This window comes from Vombatus ursinus, unplaced genomic scaffold (genome assembly GCF_900497805.2).
Source record: "Vombatus ursinus unplaced genomic scaffold, bare-nosed wombat genome assembly UNPS02014818.1, whole genome shotgun sequence".
NCBI classification, from domain to species: domain Eukaryota; kingdom Metazoa; phylum Chordata; class Mammalia; order Diprotodontia; family Vombatidae; genus Vombatus; species Vombatus ursinus.
The window spans coordinates 56720249-56738796 of record NW_020954596.1 but is presented as its reverse complement, the minus strand read 5'-3'; the positions used below and the strand labels follow the sequence as shown (position 1 = coordinate 56738796).

Sequence of the window (18548 nt, the reverse complement as noted above, 5' to 3'; positions counted from 1 at the left end):
AGCTGTGTGACCCTGCAAAAGTCACCTAGTCTGTTTTAACCTCAGTTTCCTATCCATAAAATGGGGATAATAATAGCATCTACCGTACCGCCTTTATTGTGTGGAATCACAACAAAATGTGGCAAGTTCTCAAAGAGAAAGGAGTACTAAATCATCTTACTCATCTCCCAAGGAGCCATTATGTGGGCCAAGAAGCAACAGTTAGAACTGAACATGGAACAACTGATTGGATTAAGATCAGAAAAGGAATGGAATAAGGCTATATATTATCACTTTATTTATTTAACTTATATGCAGAGTACATCATAGGAAATGCCAGGTGAATGAATCAAAAGCCAGAATTGAGGTTGCCAGGAGAAAGAAACAACAACAATCTCAGATATGCAGATTATGCTACTCTGATGGTAGACAAAAAAGAAGAATTAAGAAGCCTCTTGATGAGGGTGAAAAAGGAAAGTATAAAAGCTGACTTGAAGCTTAACATTAAAAAAGAAAAACAATACTAAGATCTTGTCAACTGGTCCCATTATTTCCTGGCAAATAGAAGAAGAAATGGAAGCAATGTTAGATTTTATATTCTCGGGCTCAAAAATCACTGCAGACGGTGCCTGAAGCCAGGAAATTAAAAGATGCTTGCTCCTTGGAAGGAAAGCTATAGCAAATCTGCATAGCATACTAAAAAACAGACACATCACCTTGCTGACAAAGGTCTGTATAATCAAAGCTGTGTTTTTCCCAGAAGCAATGTATGGCTGTGAGAGCTGGACCATAAGGAAAGATGAGCACCAAAGAATTGACACTTTCAGATTGTGCTGCTGGAGAAGACTTTTGAGAGTCCGTTGGACAGCAAGGACATCAAATCAGTCAGTACTTAAAGAAATCAATTCAGACTATTCACTGGATGGTCAAATACCAAAGCTGAAGTTTAAATACGTCGGCCACATAATGAGAAGACAAGACTCATTGCAAAAGACCCTTATGCTGGGAAAGATTGAGGGCAAAAAGAAAAGTGAACAGCAGAGGGTGAGATGAACGGATGAGTGTCGTGGAAACAACAAACACGAACCTGGACAAACTTTGGGAGACAGTGGAGGACAGAAGCGCTTGGTGTGCAATGGCCTATGGTGTCCTGCAGAGTTGGACACAATTGAAGCACTGAACATCACCTCCACCTTACAGGGTCACTGTGAGGATTTGATGACATGATAAAGTGCATGGCAAATCCTTAAGTGTTGTATAAATACTATTATTATTATTACTTAGTTGGCTATTTATATTTCTTCTTCTCCATCCTAGATTTGTAATCTTCTTAAGGGCAGGGACTATTTCATTTTTATTTTTATGTACCTGAGATCCTAGCACAATGCCCCCACGCAGTAGGATTTCCTAAATATGTATTGAATTGGTATTCCTGCCTCAGCTTCTCTTCAATGTCCACACCAGCTGAAGAGGCTTTGCTATTTAAGGCCTTTTTGTGAGTCCTCTTAATTTATTTTTTTAACTTGAACCTGTGATTTCATGGGAGAATGGTACTTGCTTTGGAATTTAAAACCTTAGCAAGTTATCTGAGACTTTTAAATATTCCTTGATAAATCTTTACTCAAGTGATATTCATAGATGTTGGTCAAGAATTAGTATAATAATAATAACTAGCTAATATTTATAGAATGCTTACTGTGTGCCAGACATTGTGCTAAATGCTTTGCAATTATTATCTCATTTGATCCCCACAAACAATCCTGGGAAGTAGATGACATTATTAGCCTCATTTTACAAGTGAGAAACTGAGACAGACCAAGGTTAAGTGACTTGCCCTGGGTCACACTGCTAGTAAGTGTCTAAGGTCAGATTTGAACTCAGGTCAAAGCTTTCAACTGAGGCAGTGGATAGAGTGCTGGGCCTGGAGTTAGGAAATCTCATCCTTTTCTGAGTAAACTAGTAAAGTGATTTGAATCCAAGTCTTCCTAACTCCAATTCTAGGGCCCTAAATGCTGCCATATTTCTTCTGTTCTAATATTGGAACTGGTTGATTAAATAAAACAGAAGGCAATGGGGATTCACTATTAGCAAGTTAAAGGAAATATATAAACCAAATTGAGGGGGTGGGGTTCTTGAGAAGGGAAACCACATTAACCAGGGTATAGTACAACCTAATTTTCCCAGCTTAGGCTTTAGTTTCTTAGGGCAGTTGTCTGGCCTACTTACCACAAATGACAAAGTGTGTAAGCTTCGTCATTTGTTGTATGCATATCATTCAAAGATATACTTCTTAGACATAATTACTGTCATTCCCCTAGGGAGTTCTTTCTCTATGGAAATAAGTTTTATCCATCAAATATCTGCTTATTGGTTGTTGGGTTGTGGGTTTTTTTTAAACAGCTGAAAATGTTCTGTCTTTCAGATAATACCATCCAGTCAATTTTCTGTTGCTGTTGTTCGGTTCGGAAAAGGTAAATCAACTTTAACATGCAGCTTCTCACCAACTTTCAGATTCACAAACTGCTATCATTCATTAGTTAATATTTTCTGATCACCCAAATAATACAAGATAATCTGCTAGCCCTATTTCTCTCTTCCCTTTTTTAAAAGACCATTTCTTTTTTGTGATATTCACATATAAAATTTATTGGAAATGGTTTCTGGTTTTCTACTAACCTTCTACGTATTTAGTATATTGATATAAATATCCTTGATTAGATACTCACTTGAGATGTTTTTATTCCTCAATACCAGGCAAGTGAGGACACAAATGAACCTGAATAATGATGGAGATTCAAGAGAAGAATACACTTGGCACCCAAAGCAGCTGTCCTATGTGTCTGCTCATAAGAACGGAGTGAGTAGGTAACCATTTGTTTTGGGCAGAATATCAGTGAAAGAATTTGTTTTTCAAATTCCCCCCCTAGAATAAAGGAGAAAGTTGTTTGAAATAATCCACTATGCTTTTACTCAGAATGTAGAATTAGAAAATTGGGATTTTGAAGGGAACAGGGATAATATCACATCTACTAAGATTTTGATCAATTTTTGATCAATATTAAATTTTGTTTCAATGGTGAGGAAAAAAAGTATGCCCCAGAAATGTGGTGAGCCCAAATACAAGTATATGAGAGGTGAAAGTTGATAGCTGTTTTTCATTTTTCAGGAGATGAAAACAGAGAAAATCCCCATAAATCAGAGCAAGGTTGGGAAGACTATACCTCTTTTTTTTCGGAGACTTTTGACTTAAAATAATCAATGTGATATTGGCAGAGAATTCATGATCTTTTCATCAACAGTCATCATGTACAAATAATATGTGGTATGGAGAGGGTTAGGGACAGGGAGAGGTGCTGGACATGTGATGGCACTGGTAGAGATCTGCCGGATAAGGAAACTCCTTCTATTGAAAAATTTAGCCATGTCTCTTATATGGCTTCTGATCATGTTCATCTGGATGTTAGGACCATAGCTCTAGAGAGGCAGGGAGACCTCAGAGGCCAAACTTATAAAGAAGGATATATAATAATAGCCATCACTAAAGTTATAACATGGCAGCCTGGGTATAAGGGCTAGAATGCTGGGCTTGGAGTCAGGAAGACCTGAGGTCAAATCTTACCTGTTGATGATCTCTCAGTGTGATTCTTGGCATTTCACTTCTATATGTCTCCAAGTTCCCTACTAAATCATTGGGGGGGTGGGGTGGATGCTACATCTATGATTGGTGGAAGGAGTCCCTACAACAGCAACTTCTGTTTCTAACAAAATCAGAGATCAAATGATGAAATATACACAAATATCATTCCTTTGGTTTTATTTCTACAGTCCAACAGGGCATGTGTTCAGCCATCCCAAAGAAAACCACTGCCACCCCTCCCACAAGTGGAAGATCATGGGGAGAAGATTCGAGTTATGGCTCTCTACGACTTCCTTCCCAGGGAATCCTGTAATTTAGCATTAAAGAGAGCAGAAGAGTACCTGATCCTGGAGAAATACAATCCTCATTGGTGGAAGGCCAGAGACCAAACAGGGTAAGACAAGCAGCTTGTTTCAAACCTATTTCTTCTTTTGTACTTAAAAAAAACGATGATACAGACAGAAGACCCTAATTAGCTTTATACAGCACCTAAAAACAGATGGCCTTTCCCAGTCTATCTTTTAGCCCTAAACTAGGTCAACCACCTTCTGAGAAATTTGTAGAATACCTATTATTATCATCTCCCTCATCTGAAACTTCTAGATGAGGATGTGTTTAACCAGCGAAGTCATGCCATGCTCTGCCTGTGGATGTGCTTGGGAGAAGACTTCAAGGAATCTAGCCTGAAACATCTTGAAGAGTGTCCCAAGTCTGAAGAAGGCAAATGAGTGCAGCTCTGATTAAGAGTAGACCTTCTAAGCCCTCACTCCTCATAGAGAATAGCCCCAGGAGCTTTATTTGTCAAACTTCTTGTAGGCTTAAATGGGTTGCACAGTGACACTATCAGAAAGATGTGAATAGGCCTGCAAGCCTATCCAAAACTGTTAAGTAAGTGAGATTTTTCCTTGGGTCTTCAGCCTTAATATTATAGGATCCTTATATTATAGGCATCTAGGGCCTTAATAAATGCTTGTTAATGGATTGGTATTGATTTTTTAATAAAATTTCAACCTGGAAGGGAACTTGGAGATCATCTAGTTGATTCCTGTCCTTTTACAGATGGTGAAACTGAGGCTCTGGGAGGTGATTTTCCCAAAGTCACACGGATATTAAGTAACAGAGAAAGAATTCCATTCCAAGCCTTCTGACTCCAAATTTGTTACTATTTCCATACCAGCTTGGTATAGATCCTAGAAGAACTGAGAGCAGCTAGTTGAGTCAGGAAGACCTGAGTTTGAATCCTACCTCAGCTTAATAACAGCATGACTCTGGAAAAGTCACTTAACCGTTTCCTTATCTGTAAAATGGGGACAACAATCTTACCTATCACATAGAATCGTTGCAAGAATTGAATGAGACAAAACTTGGTAATAATAACATTGCTTTGCAACAACAATAACATTTATGTACCTAAGTTTTACAAAGTGCTTTACAATTATTATCTCATTTTATTCTTATAGCAACCCTGGGAGATAGGTGCTGTTATTATTCCCATTTTACAGATGAGGAAACTGAGGCAAAAAGAGGTTAAGTGCTTTGCTCAGGGTCACAAAGCTGGTAAAACATCTGAGGCAAAATTTGAACTCAGGTCTTCCTGATTCCAAGTCTGTCACTCCATTCACTGTGCCACCTAGGTGCCACAAATCTTAAAGTGATATATATGTGTGTATGTATGTATGCATATGTATATATACATATATGAATATGGATTATTATTATTATTATTGCTTTTAAGAACTTGGGGTCACCTCCATACCCATAACAAGGTGAAGAGCATAATTACCTAATGCCATATGAATATGACAGGTAGCATGGAGGGAGTGGAAGTGGACTGATTTGGAATTAAAGAGCCTGGGTTCAAATCCCAGCTCAGGTACTTACTATCTATGTGACCTGAGACAAGATATTTTATCTCTCAGGATCTCAGTTTTCTTATCTGTAAAGGGAAAGAATTGGACTAAATAATCTCTAAGGTTTCTTCTAATTCTAAATGATGTGATTATTTTGTTAATAGTTATAATAATTTTGTTAATAGAAATGCACATTCACACAAACATTACCTTTTGTGGTTTTTGTTTTAGGAAAGAAGGATTAATCCCTAGCAACTATGTGACAGAATACAAGCTAACCAACTTAGAAATATATGAGTAAGTGCTCTCTTAGAATACAATTTGTTATCTATTCATAAAACCTGAATAAAGTTCAGTAGTTATATGTAGAAGAATTATTTGAGGCTTTTGTTTTTGAGGAAGGAAGTAACACCTTGAACAATTTTAGTAATCAAGAGAATTCCTTATCAGAGATCTTTCCCAGAGTTGAATTAGAAATGTGATTTTCAGGGTTGTTGGGGTTTTTTTTTTTAAATATGGGCTTTTAGTGGCGATCACTTTTTTTAAAAAAAAAATCTTCATCTTAATTTGCCATTTGCCCTAACATTAAATTTACCATAAAAATGGAACCTAAGGCTTTGCAAATTTTAAAGTTCTTTTTAACGACTGAAATAATGAATAGGATAAAGAAAACCTTAGGCAAAGTACATTTAAAAATGGAATGTGGAACATTTCAATTAATGGTAAATTGGACAAAGTTTAATTCCCAGTGGAAAGTGTATTTTTTTAGGTAAAGCCAAACCAAGACATTTCTGTAGCATGGAGGAATTAAGCAAATCCATAAATCAGAGTCCGTATTATTTACCTGTTTTCATAAACTCATACCATTTTAGAGCTTAAAGGGGCCTTAGAGATCTAGACTAGAGATTCTTGACATATTTGTGCTATGTACCCCTTTGGCAGCCCTATGAACCCCTTCTCAAAATGACGCTACTAAATTCATGAAATAAACTATATAGCATTACAAAAGAAAGCAATTACAGTGAAATATAGTCATCAAAATATTTTTGAAAACCAAGTTCACGGATTCCATGTTAAGAATCCCTGATTCTAGTCTAAGCTCATTTTGCCATGAGGCATACATGTAGAACTTTGGTAGGTGGGAGAGACTTAGGAGTCTTTATTGTAACTGTCAAGTGCCATATGAATGTGTGAGAGGCTGTGTGGCATCATGGATAGAGTAGTCAGAATTAACGTGATTGATCACAATAATGTTCAGGAAAATAGCACTGAAAGACCTCAGAACTCTGATCGATGCAGTGATCAACTATGGCTTTAGAAAACAGATGATGAAGAACATTTTCTGATTCTTGTCTGAGAGGTTAATAGAAAATGTAGGTGTAGAATGAGGTATGTTTTTTTTTTTTTAGGCAATTGGGGTTAAGTGACTTGCCCAGGGTCACACAGCTAGTACATGTCAAGTGTTTGGTCTGAGGCCAGATTTGAATTCAGGTCCTCCTGACTTCAGGGCCAGTGCTCTATCCACTGCACCACCTAGCTGCCCCCAGGCATGGATTTTCTGACATGGCCAATGTATTGATTTGTGTGGTTGAACTGCACTTCTTTGTTATAAGTTCTTCGGAGACATTGGGAAGTGGAAATTCTCAATTGGAAAGTGATTTGAGAGAGAGAGAGAGCAAGAGAGAGAGAGGGCGAGAGAGAGAGAGAGAGAGAGAATTTATGAAACATTTACACAAAAAAGATCTGTGTTCAAATTCTGCCTCACTTACTAGCTGTGTGACCCTAGGCAAATTACTGAACTTTTCTGACTCTCAATTTCCTCATCTGTAAAAGGAAGACCATGACAGTACTACCTCATAGGGTTTTTGTGAGGATGAAATGAAATAATTAGGTTACTGGGTGGCACAGTGGACAGAGTACTGGACCTGGAGTCAGGAATTGTTGTTCAGTTTTATCTGACTCTTTGTTAATCCCATGTACCATAGAGTGCCAATCCTGGCCATGGAATTTTCTTGACAAAGATACTGGAATGGTGTGCCATTTCCTTCTCCAGTGGATTAAGGCAAACAGAAGTTAAACAGACTTGCCCAGGGTCAGACAGTAAGTGTGTGAGGCCATATTTGAACTCAGGTCTTCTTGACTCTAGATGTAAAACTCTATCTGCTGAGCCATCTAGCTGCTGGAGTTAAGAATACCTGAATTCAAATCTGGCTTCAGACACTTACTAGCTGTGTGACACTGGGAAATCAATCAATCAATCAATCAATAAACATTTATTAGACACCTACTGTATGCCAGGCACTGTGCTAATCACTTTCCTTCTATTTGCCTCAGTTTCCTTCTCTGTAAAATGAGGACAATAATAGCAACCAATAACAGGACTGGTGTTGTGAAGATTAAATGAGATAATATTTGTAAACCACTTTGCAAACTTCAAAGTGCCATATAAGGATGTGAATTATTATTATTCCCTGTTCTAGAACTGAGCTAAGGGTAGAGTTTAGCATAGGTCATTAGCTGTTAGAATATATGCATATTATATAATCCTAACTTAGTCCACTAACTTTGAATTTCATTGTCAGGGAGTAATTGATAAAATAGTCATGCCATTTTCTTTTTTTTTTTTCATGCCATTTTCCATGAGTATTTCTCTGAATTCTTTTAAAAAAATATTCTCCTTTTCTTCAGATATACTAATAATTGGAATCTGCCCAGCACAGAATGACATCATACTTCAGTTCTTGACAAAATCCATTATTTCCTCAGTGTAATTATTCACACCTCTGATGCGAATCACAGCTCCTTCGCCTATAGTAGTAGATGTTTGCACACGTTGCTGTGGCTGACCTCTTGGTAATGAGTCTGCAGACCATGCGTGACAGGCTGTCCCCAGCTCCACGCTTGGAGCCTTTCCAGCTCAGGAGGGCTTGCCACTGTTTGTGCTCTCCTCTCATCTTTCAGAGCCCTGGACTACCTCCCTGCCTCGATGAGTCCTCAGAGACATAGTACTATAGAATTATGGAGACATAGTACTATAGAATTAGTGGAGACATAGTACTATAGAATTGCTGCAATTATGTTGAAACTTAAGTCCCCAAGCATCATAGCTATTTCATTCACAGTATTAAAAACGGGCCTCAGCCTACTCAAGAGACAGCACTTATCAGTTTGTGAGGTTTGAAGAGTGTTCTTGAGATAAGGGACTGTGCATTGTCTGCTGTTTTTAATTACCCCCATTATAGAGCACACATAGCACATTGCACATAGGGAAAGGAAGAGGGACAGTACCTGTCGTTTAACTGGTATAGGAAACTCCCAGATGAAGAGACATCCTACTGACGAAAAGTTAGCACCTGCTCTTCAAATTTACATCAAATAGGGACTTCATAAATGCAAAGAGAATAGTATATTTTTTTTAAAGTGAGAAAAATTTTATTGGTGCCAGAATGTGAAGGCTCTTGAATGGGAGACTAGGAAATCTACATTATTTTTTGAGTAGGTAATGGGGAGCCACTGAAGGTTTTAAGCAGGGAGTCAGTGATGTTGTCTGACGTGCTCATGAGGAAGATTGTTTTCTTTTTTGTCCACTTGTCTGTCCTTTGCGCTTATGATAATTGTCATGCCTTAGGATGTTTTCTCAAGGATACAGTCACAAAAAGGCACAATTTATTTAGACTTTCTTTTGAAGTCTAAGGCTGTTTTTCAAAGTTTGCTGTATTGAGTCTTAGGGTAAGTTTAGAAGGGGTGTTATTTCAGAGAGCTTAACAGAGAGCATACAAAGGTGTTCTTAAGCAGCTTTTGAGGGCAGGGAAGGAAAACTGGAATGTTTCGCTTTAGCTTAGACTGAACATAAGAGAATATTTGCCTAAGGTAACAGCTTCTTGTACTCTATTATATCATTTAAACTTTTAAACAAATCTCCTGTGTCTCGGAAAGTTGAATTGGAAGATATAAAAGAGCAAGCTGTGTACTTGTTTTACATATGGCTGTCCAGTGTTTATAATAAAGCTAATCTAAGCATAAAACAGAATGAATGAATGAACTTCTGAATAAAGTCATGAAAGGCAGTCCTTTAAACTAAAGGGGAAAGTGGGGGTTTTTTCTAATAAAGCATGCATGACATTAGAATGGTAACTGATATTTCATAAAATTATAGGTGGTATCATAAAAACGTCACTAGGAATCAGGCAGAAGATCTATTGAGACAAGAGGTAAGTCGACATATTTGTGATTGAATCTGTGGATAGCAAAAAAAGTCTCCAAGAATCTATTGTAAGCATTTTTACTTATCAAAAAGACCCATTTGTTGCTTCTTTTCTTTGTTTCTCTCAGTCCAACTTCACTTCACTTTATATGAATATTTATGAAAAGTTGCAAGCAAATATTTTTATATCAAATAATGTTTTTCATCAAATAATGACTTGCATCATATCAGAGTTCTGTTCCCATAGAAATAATTTTCAACCCAGTTTCCTTCCCTCCTTCCTTCTTTTCTTCCTTCCTTCCCCTTCCTCCCTTCTCTCTCTTTCTTTCTCTCTCTCTTTGTTTTTTTCTTTCCTTCCTTCCTTTCTTTCTTCATTAGATTGCAAACTCCTTCAGAACAGGGTCTATGCTATATTTATCTTTGTATTTCCAGCACCTAACTTAGTGTCTTAAACAGAGCAAGTGCTAAATACATTTTTGAAAATAATAGAGAAGAATTCAATTAAACACTCATGTCAAGGAGCATTCTGAGTTTTAAAATACATTAATTCTATTGACTTAATTCTTCCACATGCAAAACTTGGCCAAATGGACAAACAAACCACATGATCTTTACCACGACTCATTGAAAGTCGATGCATTAAAATTCAGACCATTGTTATTTCCTGTGTTTTGGGAAGTGTTTACTGATTTAATGGGATTAATATCTAATAATTTGCTTTGGCCTTGAAGAAGCAGTTGGAGAGTGAGTGACATCAATTCATTCATTTATCAAATGCTCACTGTAGAGTGCCAGTGGTGTTATTCTTAACAGGAGAATGGTAAGGGTCTCATGTTGTTTATTAACTATAATTTAAAATACAGATGTTAACTGATGCTAACTGAAGTCTTAATGAAAAGCACTGACTCCTAATTATATAAAAATCTTGTTTAAATTAAATGACTTTGACTCAGCCAAGTTAGATTTAAAAATTAAGATAAACTAAGGCACAAAGTTCCAAGCATGTTCAATTTATTGATAAGACTAACAATTACAAATAAAAGGGATCTCTCAACTCCTTTGTTAGCCAAAAAGACCACAAGGTAGGGCTTACTAGCCTTCATACAGTTTTGGGAAATACAAGAGAACAAAGAACAGGCAATATTGCAGATGGAAAATAGAATGACTGGTTACAAAATCTGAAGTATCATAGGTGGAAGAAAAAATATGATTGGCTGGACATTTCAGGCTAGCAACAACCCCTCCTTCCATCCTGTTCTCAGGAAAAGTTGATGGATAGAGTCCATCTGCTTGTTAGTTGAGCAAAGATAACAGACTTCTTGGTGCCCACCTGCATTCTGTAAGACTTGTTAGTATGGTAACAGGTCTCCCTTAATTGTACATGGGTATGCAACGATGTATAGAGATAATGTATTTCTTTTAGTTACGGTGATTTGTGGGACAACTGAACTAAACTAATTCACAGATGGAAAACAACCTCTAGACTCATGAACTTCTGAACTTAGCTCAGAGACAAAGAACATGGCTTAAGTAACTACAAAATAGAATCAATTACAAAATGGAATCAAATATACAAAATCAATGTTTTATTTTTTCAGCCAGCAGAGAAGCAGAAATAGCAGACCCACCGGATACTTGTGATAGCCTTTAAGTTGGACCCAATGATCATTGCTTAAATGTACAAAAATGATCCCGTAGTCAACAAATATGGCAAAGCAAGGTTGAACTTTATATCTGCTAAGAGAAAAACAGATAGACAGAAATACTGAACTACCTTGTAACCAACAAATAGACTGTGGGTGGAACATAAATTATTTGCATAGCTCTTTGCTTCATTATCATCCATGAAAGTTATGCAAATGGAAAATTCTATTATTAAAGTTTCCATTAAAGAAACTAGAGCAAATAATCATCATGCAATGGATCATCAAGGTCCCTCAAACTCAAATTCTATGAAATTATAGCTAAAAACATCTTCTGATTCTTGGCTCTTGTTTTATCTACTCAGCTAATGAGTTTCAAACCATCACCCTGTTAAGTCTTGAACACAACTCTCCACCTTCACCTCCCAACCCAACAGTGGAAGAAAACTGTTTAAAAGTCTTAACCTTAAACAGGAAGTCCATACAGATTCTGCTTTATTGTGATTATATCCATAAAAAAAGAAAACATTTTAAGGCTGCAATGATTGCTGAGAGCAGAAAGAACAGGAGGGCCAGCAATAGACAAAGGACATTAAAAAGGAGGAGCTCTCAAAATAATTCCTATAGGGCTGAGATGAAGATACTTAGGAAATGGAAGCTAAGAATAGGTTTTCTCAATGGTCCATTAGACATCACATGCTAATAACTTAAAGGGATCCCTGCAGTTGACTACCATCCTTCAGTTCATGGCTCAGTTCAGTCCATTCCTCCAATGCAGTGTTTCCTAGTCTTTTTTTTAAAGATTGCGAACTTGCAAGTGCAGACCAAGATGCAATAGAGAGCATCACCCTTTCCCTACTATTTACATTTTCTATCCTTGTTTCACCATCTGTTATGGCATTATAAATAATGTATGCATGCATGCATACATGCACAAACCTGCACACACGTATAAACATACACACACTACCTTTTCTCTTCTCTCTACCCCCATTACCACATACTCTACACTCTATCCTCTCAGTCATAAAGTGACAAAAAAGGAATGAGAAAATCTACGTGATCAAAATACACTAATGTAGCTTTTGCAATATATCAAAGTGTCAGGTTCCAATACACTGGCAGGGACACAATGCCTTACTCTGTTTTCTGAGTCTGAAATAGTCCTCCTAGAAAGGAAGAAAAGTAAAGGGAAGATCAGCACAAGGGAATAAGGATCCTTCCCCTTCTGATTACCCAGTTCACAAGATTGTTATGAAGATAAATTGAGATATGAGAGAAGTTGGAAAAGTTGGGGGGAAAGTACAGATTAAGGTATTATCTTCCTCCTTTTCTTCATCATAATCCCATAATCTTCTAGTACTGCTACATCTTTAAAACACTTGTGAGGGTTCAATGACAGCTTCTTAGATCTCAGTAAGAACACTCAGTTATAATAGTTCATCCCACCATACGCTCTGTGACATTCTAGACCCTGAACTCCTAGAGTTCTCTGGGAGAAGGTGACTTGCAACTTAAGAAACCTTCACAAGACTACCTCTATTTTATTAGAAAGTTGACAATAGCATCACCTTTGGCAAATATACAAGTGAATGTAACAGTGATCCCCCAGGTAGTTATTATACTTGACTTTTAATTATTTATTTGTTGGACTTCTCTAATGTAGTAGATATTGCACTTAAATATTTAAAGGACCTTGTATGGGCAGTCCCTCTACTTATGAAAATTGCAACTCTCTATAGACTAGGTGATTATCTTCTAGATTTGGTGTGGCAATAAAAATCTTCATTCTGCAGCCAACCTTTTAAGGCACCTCTGAGTTCATGAGGCTGGTCTTCATAAAGACATACAATCCATCACTATCGTCATACTTGCAAGCTTTCTAGTTTGGTAGGACTTGTGCTCCACTGGTATATCCTTTGAGACCCCAGGGTAACCTCCATAGGTAATTACCATGAGGCATTGATGAAGAAACTGAGTGGATACTGGGCACTGTACATGTGGAAAAACAATAAAGAAATTCCACCTTTAAATAAGATGAGATAAACAAGAAACATACATGTGGGACACTTTGTATTTTGCTTCTTCAAGCAGAAAGAAAAGAGGGAGAGAAAGACCAAAATGAAGGCTATGAGTGAGAAGGTAGTTGAGAGAAAAAGGAGTGGAAGGAACTGTTTTAGCCTCCATTCTCCACCTCCCAGGCCACCTCACACTATTAGATCACCGTTAGAAGATGAGACAGCTTGTTAGAGTTGGCTTATCAATGTGTTAGGGAAGTGATATAAGGAGAATTCAGTGTTTCTGAAACTCATTGCTTTAGCTGTACTAGCTCAGTGTCTAGGCCAGTGGATTCCAAAGGGCATGTTGCTAGGTAGCACTTATCACTGGGTGTGCCCAGAAATTTAGTCCTCCACATACCCATTTAGAACTACAAATTAGAAACTATATACTATGATTTCCACCATAAATTCACCTCTGTTTGTGCTTGCAACTCAATCCCCTCAAAACTCAAACACCCGTCTGAACTGCATTCAATCAGTCAATCAATTAGCATTTATTAAGTAGCTACTATATGTAAGGTATGGTGCTAAGAGATGGAAATACAAAGACAACAAATGAAATAATCCTTCCAGGAAGGGGATCACATTCCAAAGTGATTGCAACCTTTTATCTGTTTAAGTGCCATCTCATCTGCCCCACTGTGTTCTTCCTCTTTATCCTTCAGACTGCCACATTCCCTGAGCTCTTCCCTCAGCTCCAGTTTCTCCGCCTGCTTTTCTCTGTTTTTCTTGAGGAAGGTCACAGTAGCACCAATGTGAGGAGGACAAAGCCACCTTCTCTACTGTGGGTCCCTGGGAAACTAAAGAAAGATGAGGCGGAGGAAAGATGGAACTATCCCCAGACCTAGAGAATAGGTCTGGAAGTCTGGGATCCTGCCTTGCTGCAAACTTCATTGCTTATTGTGCTATTATTCATTACAGCAACAATTCAGTGCCTAAAGCTAAAGAACTATAACAAATGCTTGAGAACCACTGAACTAGGCTAGGCTGTGTTCTCTCAGTTCATAGGTTAACTTTGCTACTTCATTTCATACTTGTTACTTTTGTGTTTTAAATGCTCCTGAACCAGAAACCAGAAACCTCTGCAACATTTTGCATGAGCTGTTCCTCTGATGTAATGAGACTGCACTCTTTGGATGAACATTCTGCCTTTGACACAACTCTCTTGGTTCCTTTGTCAATTTGTCTTTATGCCGATAAAAAAAAAAATAAACCTTTATGTTAAATGAATTGCTTTGCAGTCCAAAGAAGGTGCGTTTATAGTCAGAGATTCCAGACGTTTGGGAGCTTACACCATCTCTGTGTACTCAAGAATGAGAAGGTCAGTAGCTATAAGCCTAGAATGCTTTGGGAAGAACTGTTATTGGTATGTGCTAGTGGTGGGGTTAAAACTTACAAAGCACACAAACAAAATAAAGATCAGGAACAGAATGTATTAGGGAAAAAAAGCAGGGGTAGTAATCATGATCTCAGAGTTAAAGCTAAAATAGATTTAATCAAAAGAGGAAAATAGGGAAACTACACTATATATCAGCCATATTAATCAATATTGTTTTAGATTATTTAAAAGAACTAGACAGTATAAAGTTGGAATGTTGCAGTGGTACAGGAAATGATGAGTTGGTGAATTTAGAAAAATATGGAAAGACTTGGATTTATGAAGGAAGATATTGTTCACAAAAACATAGCACAATTATAGCACGGTCCTACATAGACACACGAATGTATATGTGTATATATGTGTATGATTATAGATATCCAGGTATGTGTATGTAAGTATATGTCTATATGTATGTATGTCTATATGTTTGTGTGTATATGTGTATGTGTGTGTGTGTGTGTGTATTTATCTCCATGCTTAATTGTAGCCTTCTTGGGGGTGGGGGAGGGGTGGGGAAGAGGAAGGGGGGAAAAAAGAACAAAGTAATAAGTGCACAGCAGAGAACAAAATAAAACGTACAAAGAAGTAAAAATGGACAACTTTGAGCACTGTGTAGTATTTATCATATAGACCTTCTTGAAATGGAAATTTATTGTTTTATGTTTTGAATCCTCTTTTATGTTCTGCTATGCACATGGCAATGTTTTAATCTTTTTTAATGTGTCAGTGTGTGATCAAATGTTGAATCTCTAGCACAGTTTGAAAACAATTTTATGACAGGTTGAGAAACTACAAGAACAGAAGCAGAGTTTGGTGTGATATCAAGCTATACAACCACAAAAAATCATTTTGCACATGATCATAATGGTTTTAAATTGCTGCAGATACAAACTTATAATGCTTCAAACATGCACATGCTTGTCACAAAGGAAGAATATATTGGTAACATAATTAGGCAATTGTTTAAGGCACCATTAGAGAATTTTTAGATCATCCCAAAGTGTTTCACAAACTACTAAATGGGAACCACTGCTGTAGGGAACAAACACCCCCATGAGGAAATTCCCTCCACCAACGTATATCAAAACCTTCTCCGCAACTTGTAGTCTTAGAAAGTTGTCTGGGGCCCTTGATTTACCCATAGTCATACAGTCAGTATATATGAAAAGCAGAACTTGAACCCATTTTTTTTCCTGGCTCAGACCAGATTTACTGTCCACAATGATCACACTCCCTCTAAGCCTAAAGAATGTGTTTATTTTAATCGGCTGGTTAGTGTGCAATGATGATATATGAATTTTTAAGGTAGAATAGTATTGTGATGGTGGAATATTGTGGAATGTTGTGATGGTGGAATAGTATAGTGATTTTATTTATATGACTGTTTCTTCTTTGGTCACAGGAATGATGAGGTACCCATCAAGCATTATCAGATTAAAAGCCATGACTCAGGGCAGTGCTATGTGAGTGAAAGATACCTTTTCCCATCAATACCAGAACTGATTGAGTATCATCAGCACAATGCAGGAGGTAAAAAAACAACAACAAAAACTCAGAAACTTCAATTGAGGAGATGTTACACAGCCAAACAGATTCCTCATCATTAGATTAAACTCATTTGTTAAAGGAATGAAGTTAGTCTGATGCTAACTTTTTTTATGAAGACTTATCTAATTGGCATTTCCAAACCCTAGCCAGTAGTAAACCAATTTCTGGACCTTCAATAAGTTGAAACGACAACAATAAAAACTTCATCTTTCAATTATTTTCTTATCTTCTACCAGGATAGAAGATTAGAGCTATGGTCTTGCAGTAGGAATGGGATAAAGGTGGGGATGGAGGAGAGGGTCTTCCAGTATTAACATCCCAAAAGAGATTTCTGATCCCACTTTTTTTCCTCCTCTTGGTAACAATTCCACCATTCTGCCTTCTATCTGGGGTCCTTTAACATAGATCTTCTGTGCAGAGGGACTCAAGTTTCTAACTTCTCTGTTCCACTGTCTCTGAATTAAGCACGTAATCTTCTTTTAGAGTTTTGGTAAGATTTTTATTTGTGCCATTACAAGGAAACATCCCAATTATTGGAATTTAAAATAAAAAACAAAATGGGAAAGCTAAACAGTGTCTTAAAAACTTCTACAATTTAGATAGCCCTGGTTTTCAATGAAAATGTAATGGAGATAGTGGTTGAGTTTTCTTAGTTCTCAGTATTCACCAATTAAGCTTGGAATTTTTCTTCAGAGTTATCATAACCACACTCCTGCCTTGTTTGGATACTAGATTAAATTCTCAGGCTTTTTGGGGTTGGCAAGTCTGAGGCTTACCAAGTCTGTAGGGACAAAAATTAGGAATAAGAAACAGTTCCTGTCCTCAAGGAGGTTTCAGTCTAATAGGGAGATAAAATAGACATAAATAATTACAATATAAGGTAGAGCTTAACAAGTGCCATAACAAATAAAGTGCTGTAGGGGTTGATGGGAAGAAGGAGGTCACATTTTGGGAGTAGTAGTGATTGAGAACATGACAGGTGTCATGAACAGAAATAAGAAAGTTGTTGAGGAGCTGTTTGGGGGGGAAAGATGTTAGTTCAATTTTGGACATGTTGAAGAGTCAGCAGAATATCTTGGTAGAAATTTGAAATGAGCACCCAAGAGAGGTCAGGGATAGAGATAAATAGATTTAAGACTTATCTGAATAAAGGTGACAGATAATATGTTGAGAGGGGATTCTACACCACAAAGAGGTTGTAGAGAAGAAAAAGGAAGTTGAGGTCAGGATTTTGGTAGATGCTACCATATAGGGGACAGGAGAAGAAGAGGAACCATCAAAGAAAAAGAGGGGGGAAAAACACCATGGAAGAAATGTAAGGGAAATAAGGAAGTGAGACTTTTGAGGAAAGGGTGGGAATAGTCAACAGTATCAAATGATGCATAGCGTTCAAGGAAAATGAGAACTGAAAAACAGTTATTGGATTTGATAATTAGTTCAACAACAACATTAAAGAAAAGGTTTCCATAGAGTAGCAGAAACTAGTTTGTTGAGTGTTGAGGAATGATATAAATGAAGAAGAAACAGTCGTTGAGTATAGATTACTCTTTTAAGAAATTTGATAGTGAAAGGAAAGAAGGATAGAACTTTATAGCTTGAGGAGTTAGCAAGATCAAATAAATGTGAGGGTTTTTTTTGTTTGTTTATTGTTTTCTGTTTGTTTTTTAGGCAATTGGGTTTAAGTGGCTTGCTCAGGGTCACAGTGTCTAAGTGTCTAAGGCTACATTTGAATTCAGGTCCCTGTGACTCCAGGGCTGGTACTTTATCCACTGTGCCATCTAGCTGCCTTTTTTTTTTCTTTAACTTGATTTTTTTTTCTTTTTTTGCTTTTTGGTGAGGCAATCAGGGTTAAGTGACTTGCCCAGGGTCACACAGCTAGTAAGTGTCAAGTATCTGAAGCTGGATTTGAACTCAGGTCTTCTTGACTCCAAAGCCAGAGCTCTATCCACTATGCCACCTATCTGCTCCAAATATGAGGGTTTTAAAAGAAAATTAAAGCATAATTGAGACAGATCAGAACACATTTATAAACAGAGGATAAATTCAATTCAATTCAATTCAACAACTATAGATTAAATGCCTCAAGGATACTGAGATGAAATATAACATAGACTCTGCCCTTAATGAGCTTAAAATCTAGTGGGTGAGGCAATGGATGATATTACAAAAATAATTGTAATAATAGGCAGAATATAAATGACAATTCAGATGTCAAAGGAAAGGATAAGAACAAGAGAATAGAGAGT

At 37.1% G+C, this 18548-nt stretch overlaps 1 protein-coding gene across 3 annotated transcripts in view; it reads left to right on the top strand.

Annotated features, from left to right (window-relative positions):
• Positions 1 to 18548, top strand: part of TXK (TXK tyrosine kinase) — a 57488-nt gene that overhangs the window by 14651 nt on the left and 24289 nt on the right. The window contains exons 2-8 of one of the 3 annotated variants that reach the window (XM_027836372.1): positions 2402 to 2450; positions 2734 to 2836; positions 3805 to 4010; positions 5698 to 5763; positions 9623 to 9677; positions 14615 to 14694; positions 16157 to 16284. In XM_027836372.1, coding sequence (XP_027692173.1) covers positions 2402 to 2450; positions 2734 to 2836; positions 3805 to 4010; positions 5698 to 5763; positions 9623 to 9677; positions 14615 to 14694; positions 16157 to 16284 — 687 coding nt within the window. Of the gene's footprint in view, positions 1 to 2401; positions 2451 to 2733; positions 2845 to 3804; positions 4011 to 5697; positions 5764 to 9622; positions 9678 to 14614; positions 14695 to 16156; positions 16285 to 18548 lie in introns of those variants that run through there. The other 2 variants (XM_027836373.1, XM_027836374.1) reach the window with 2 other exon arrangements.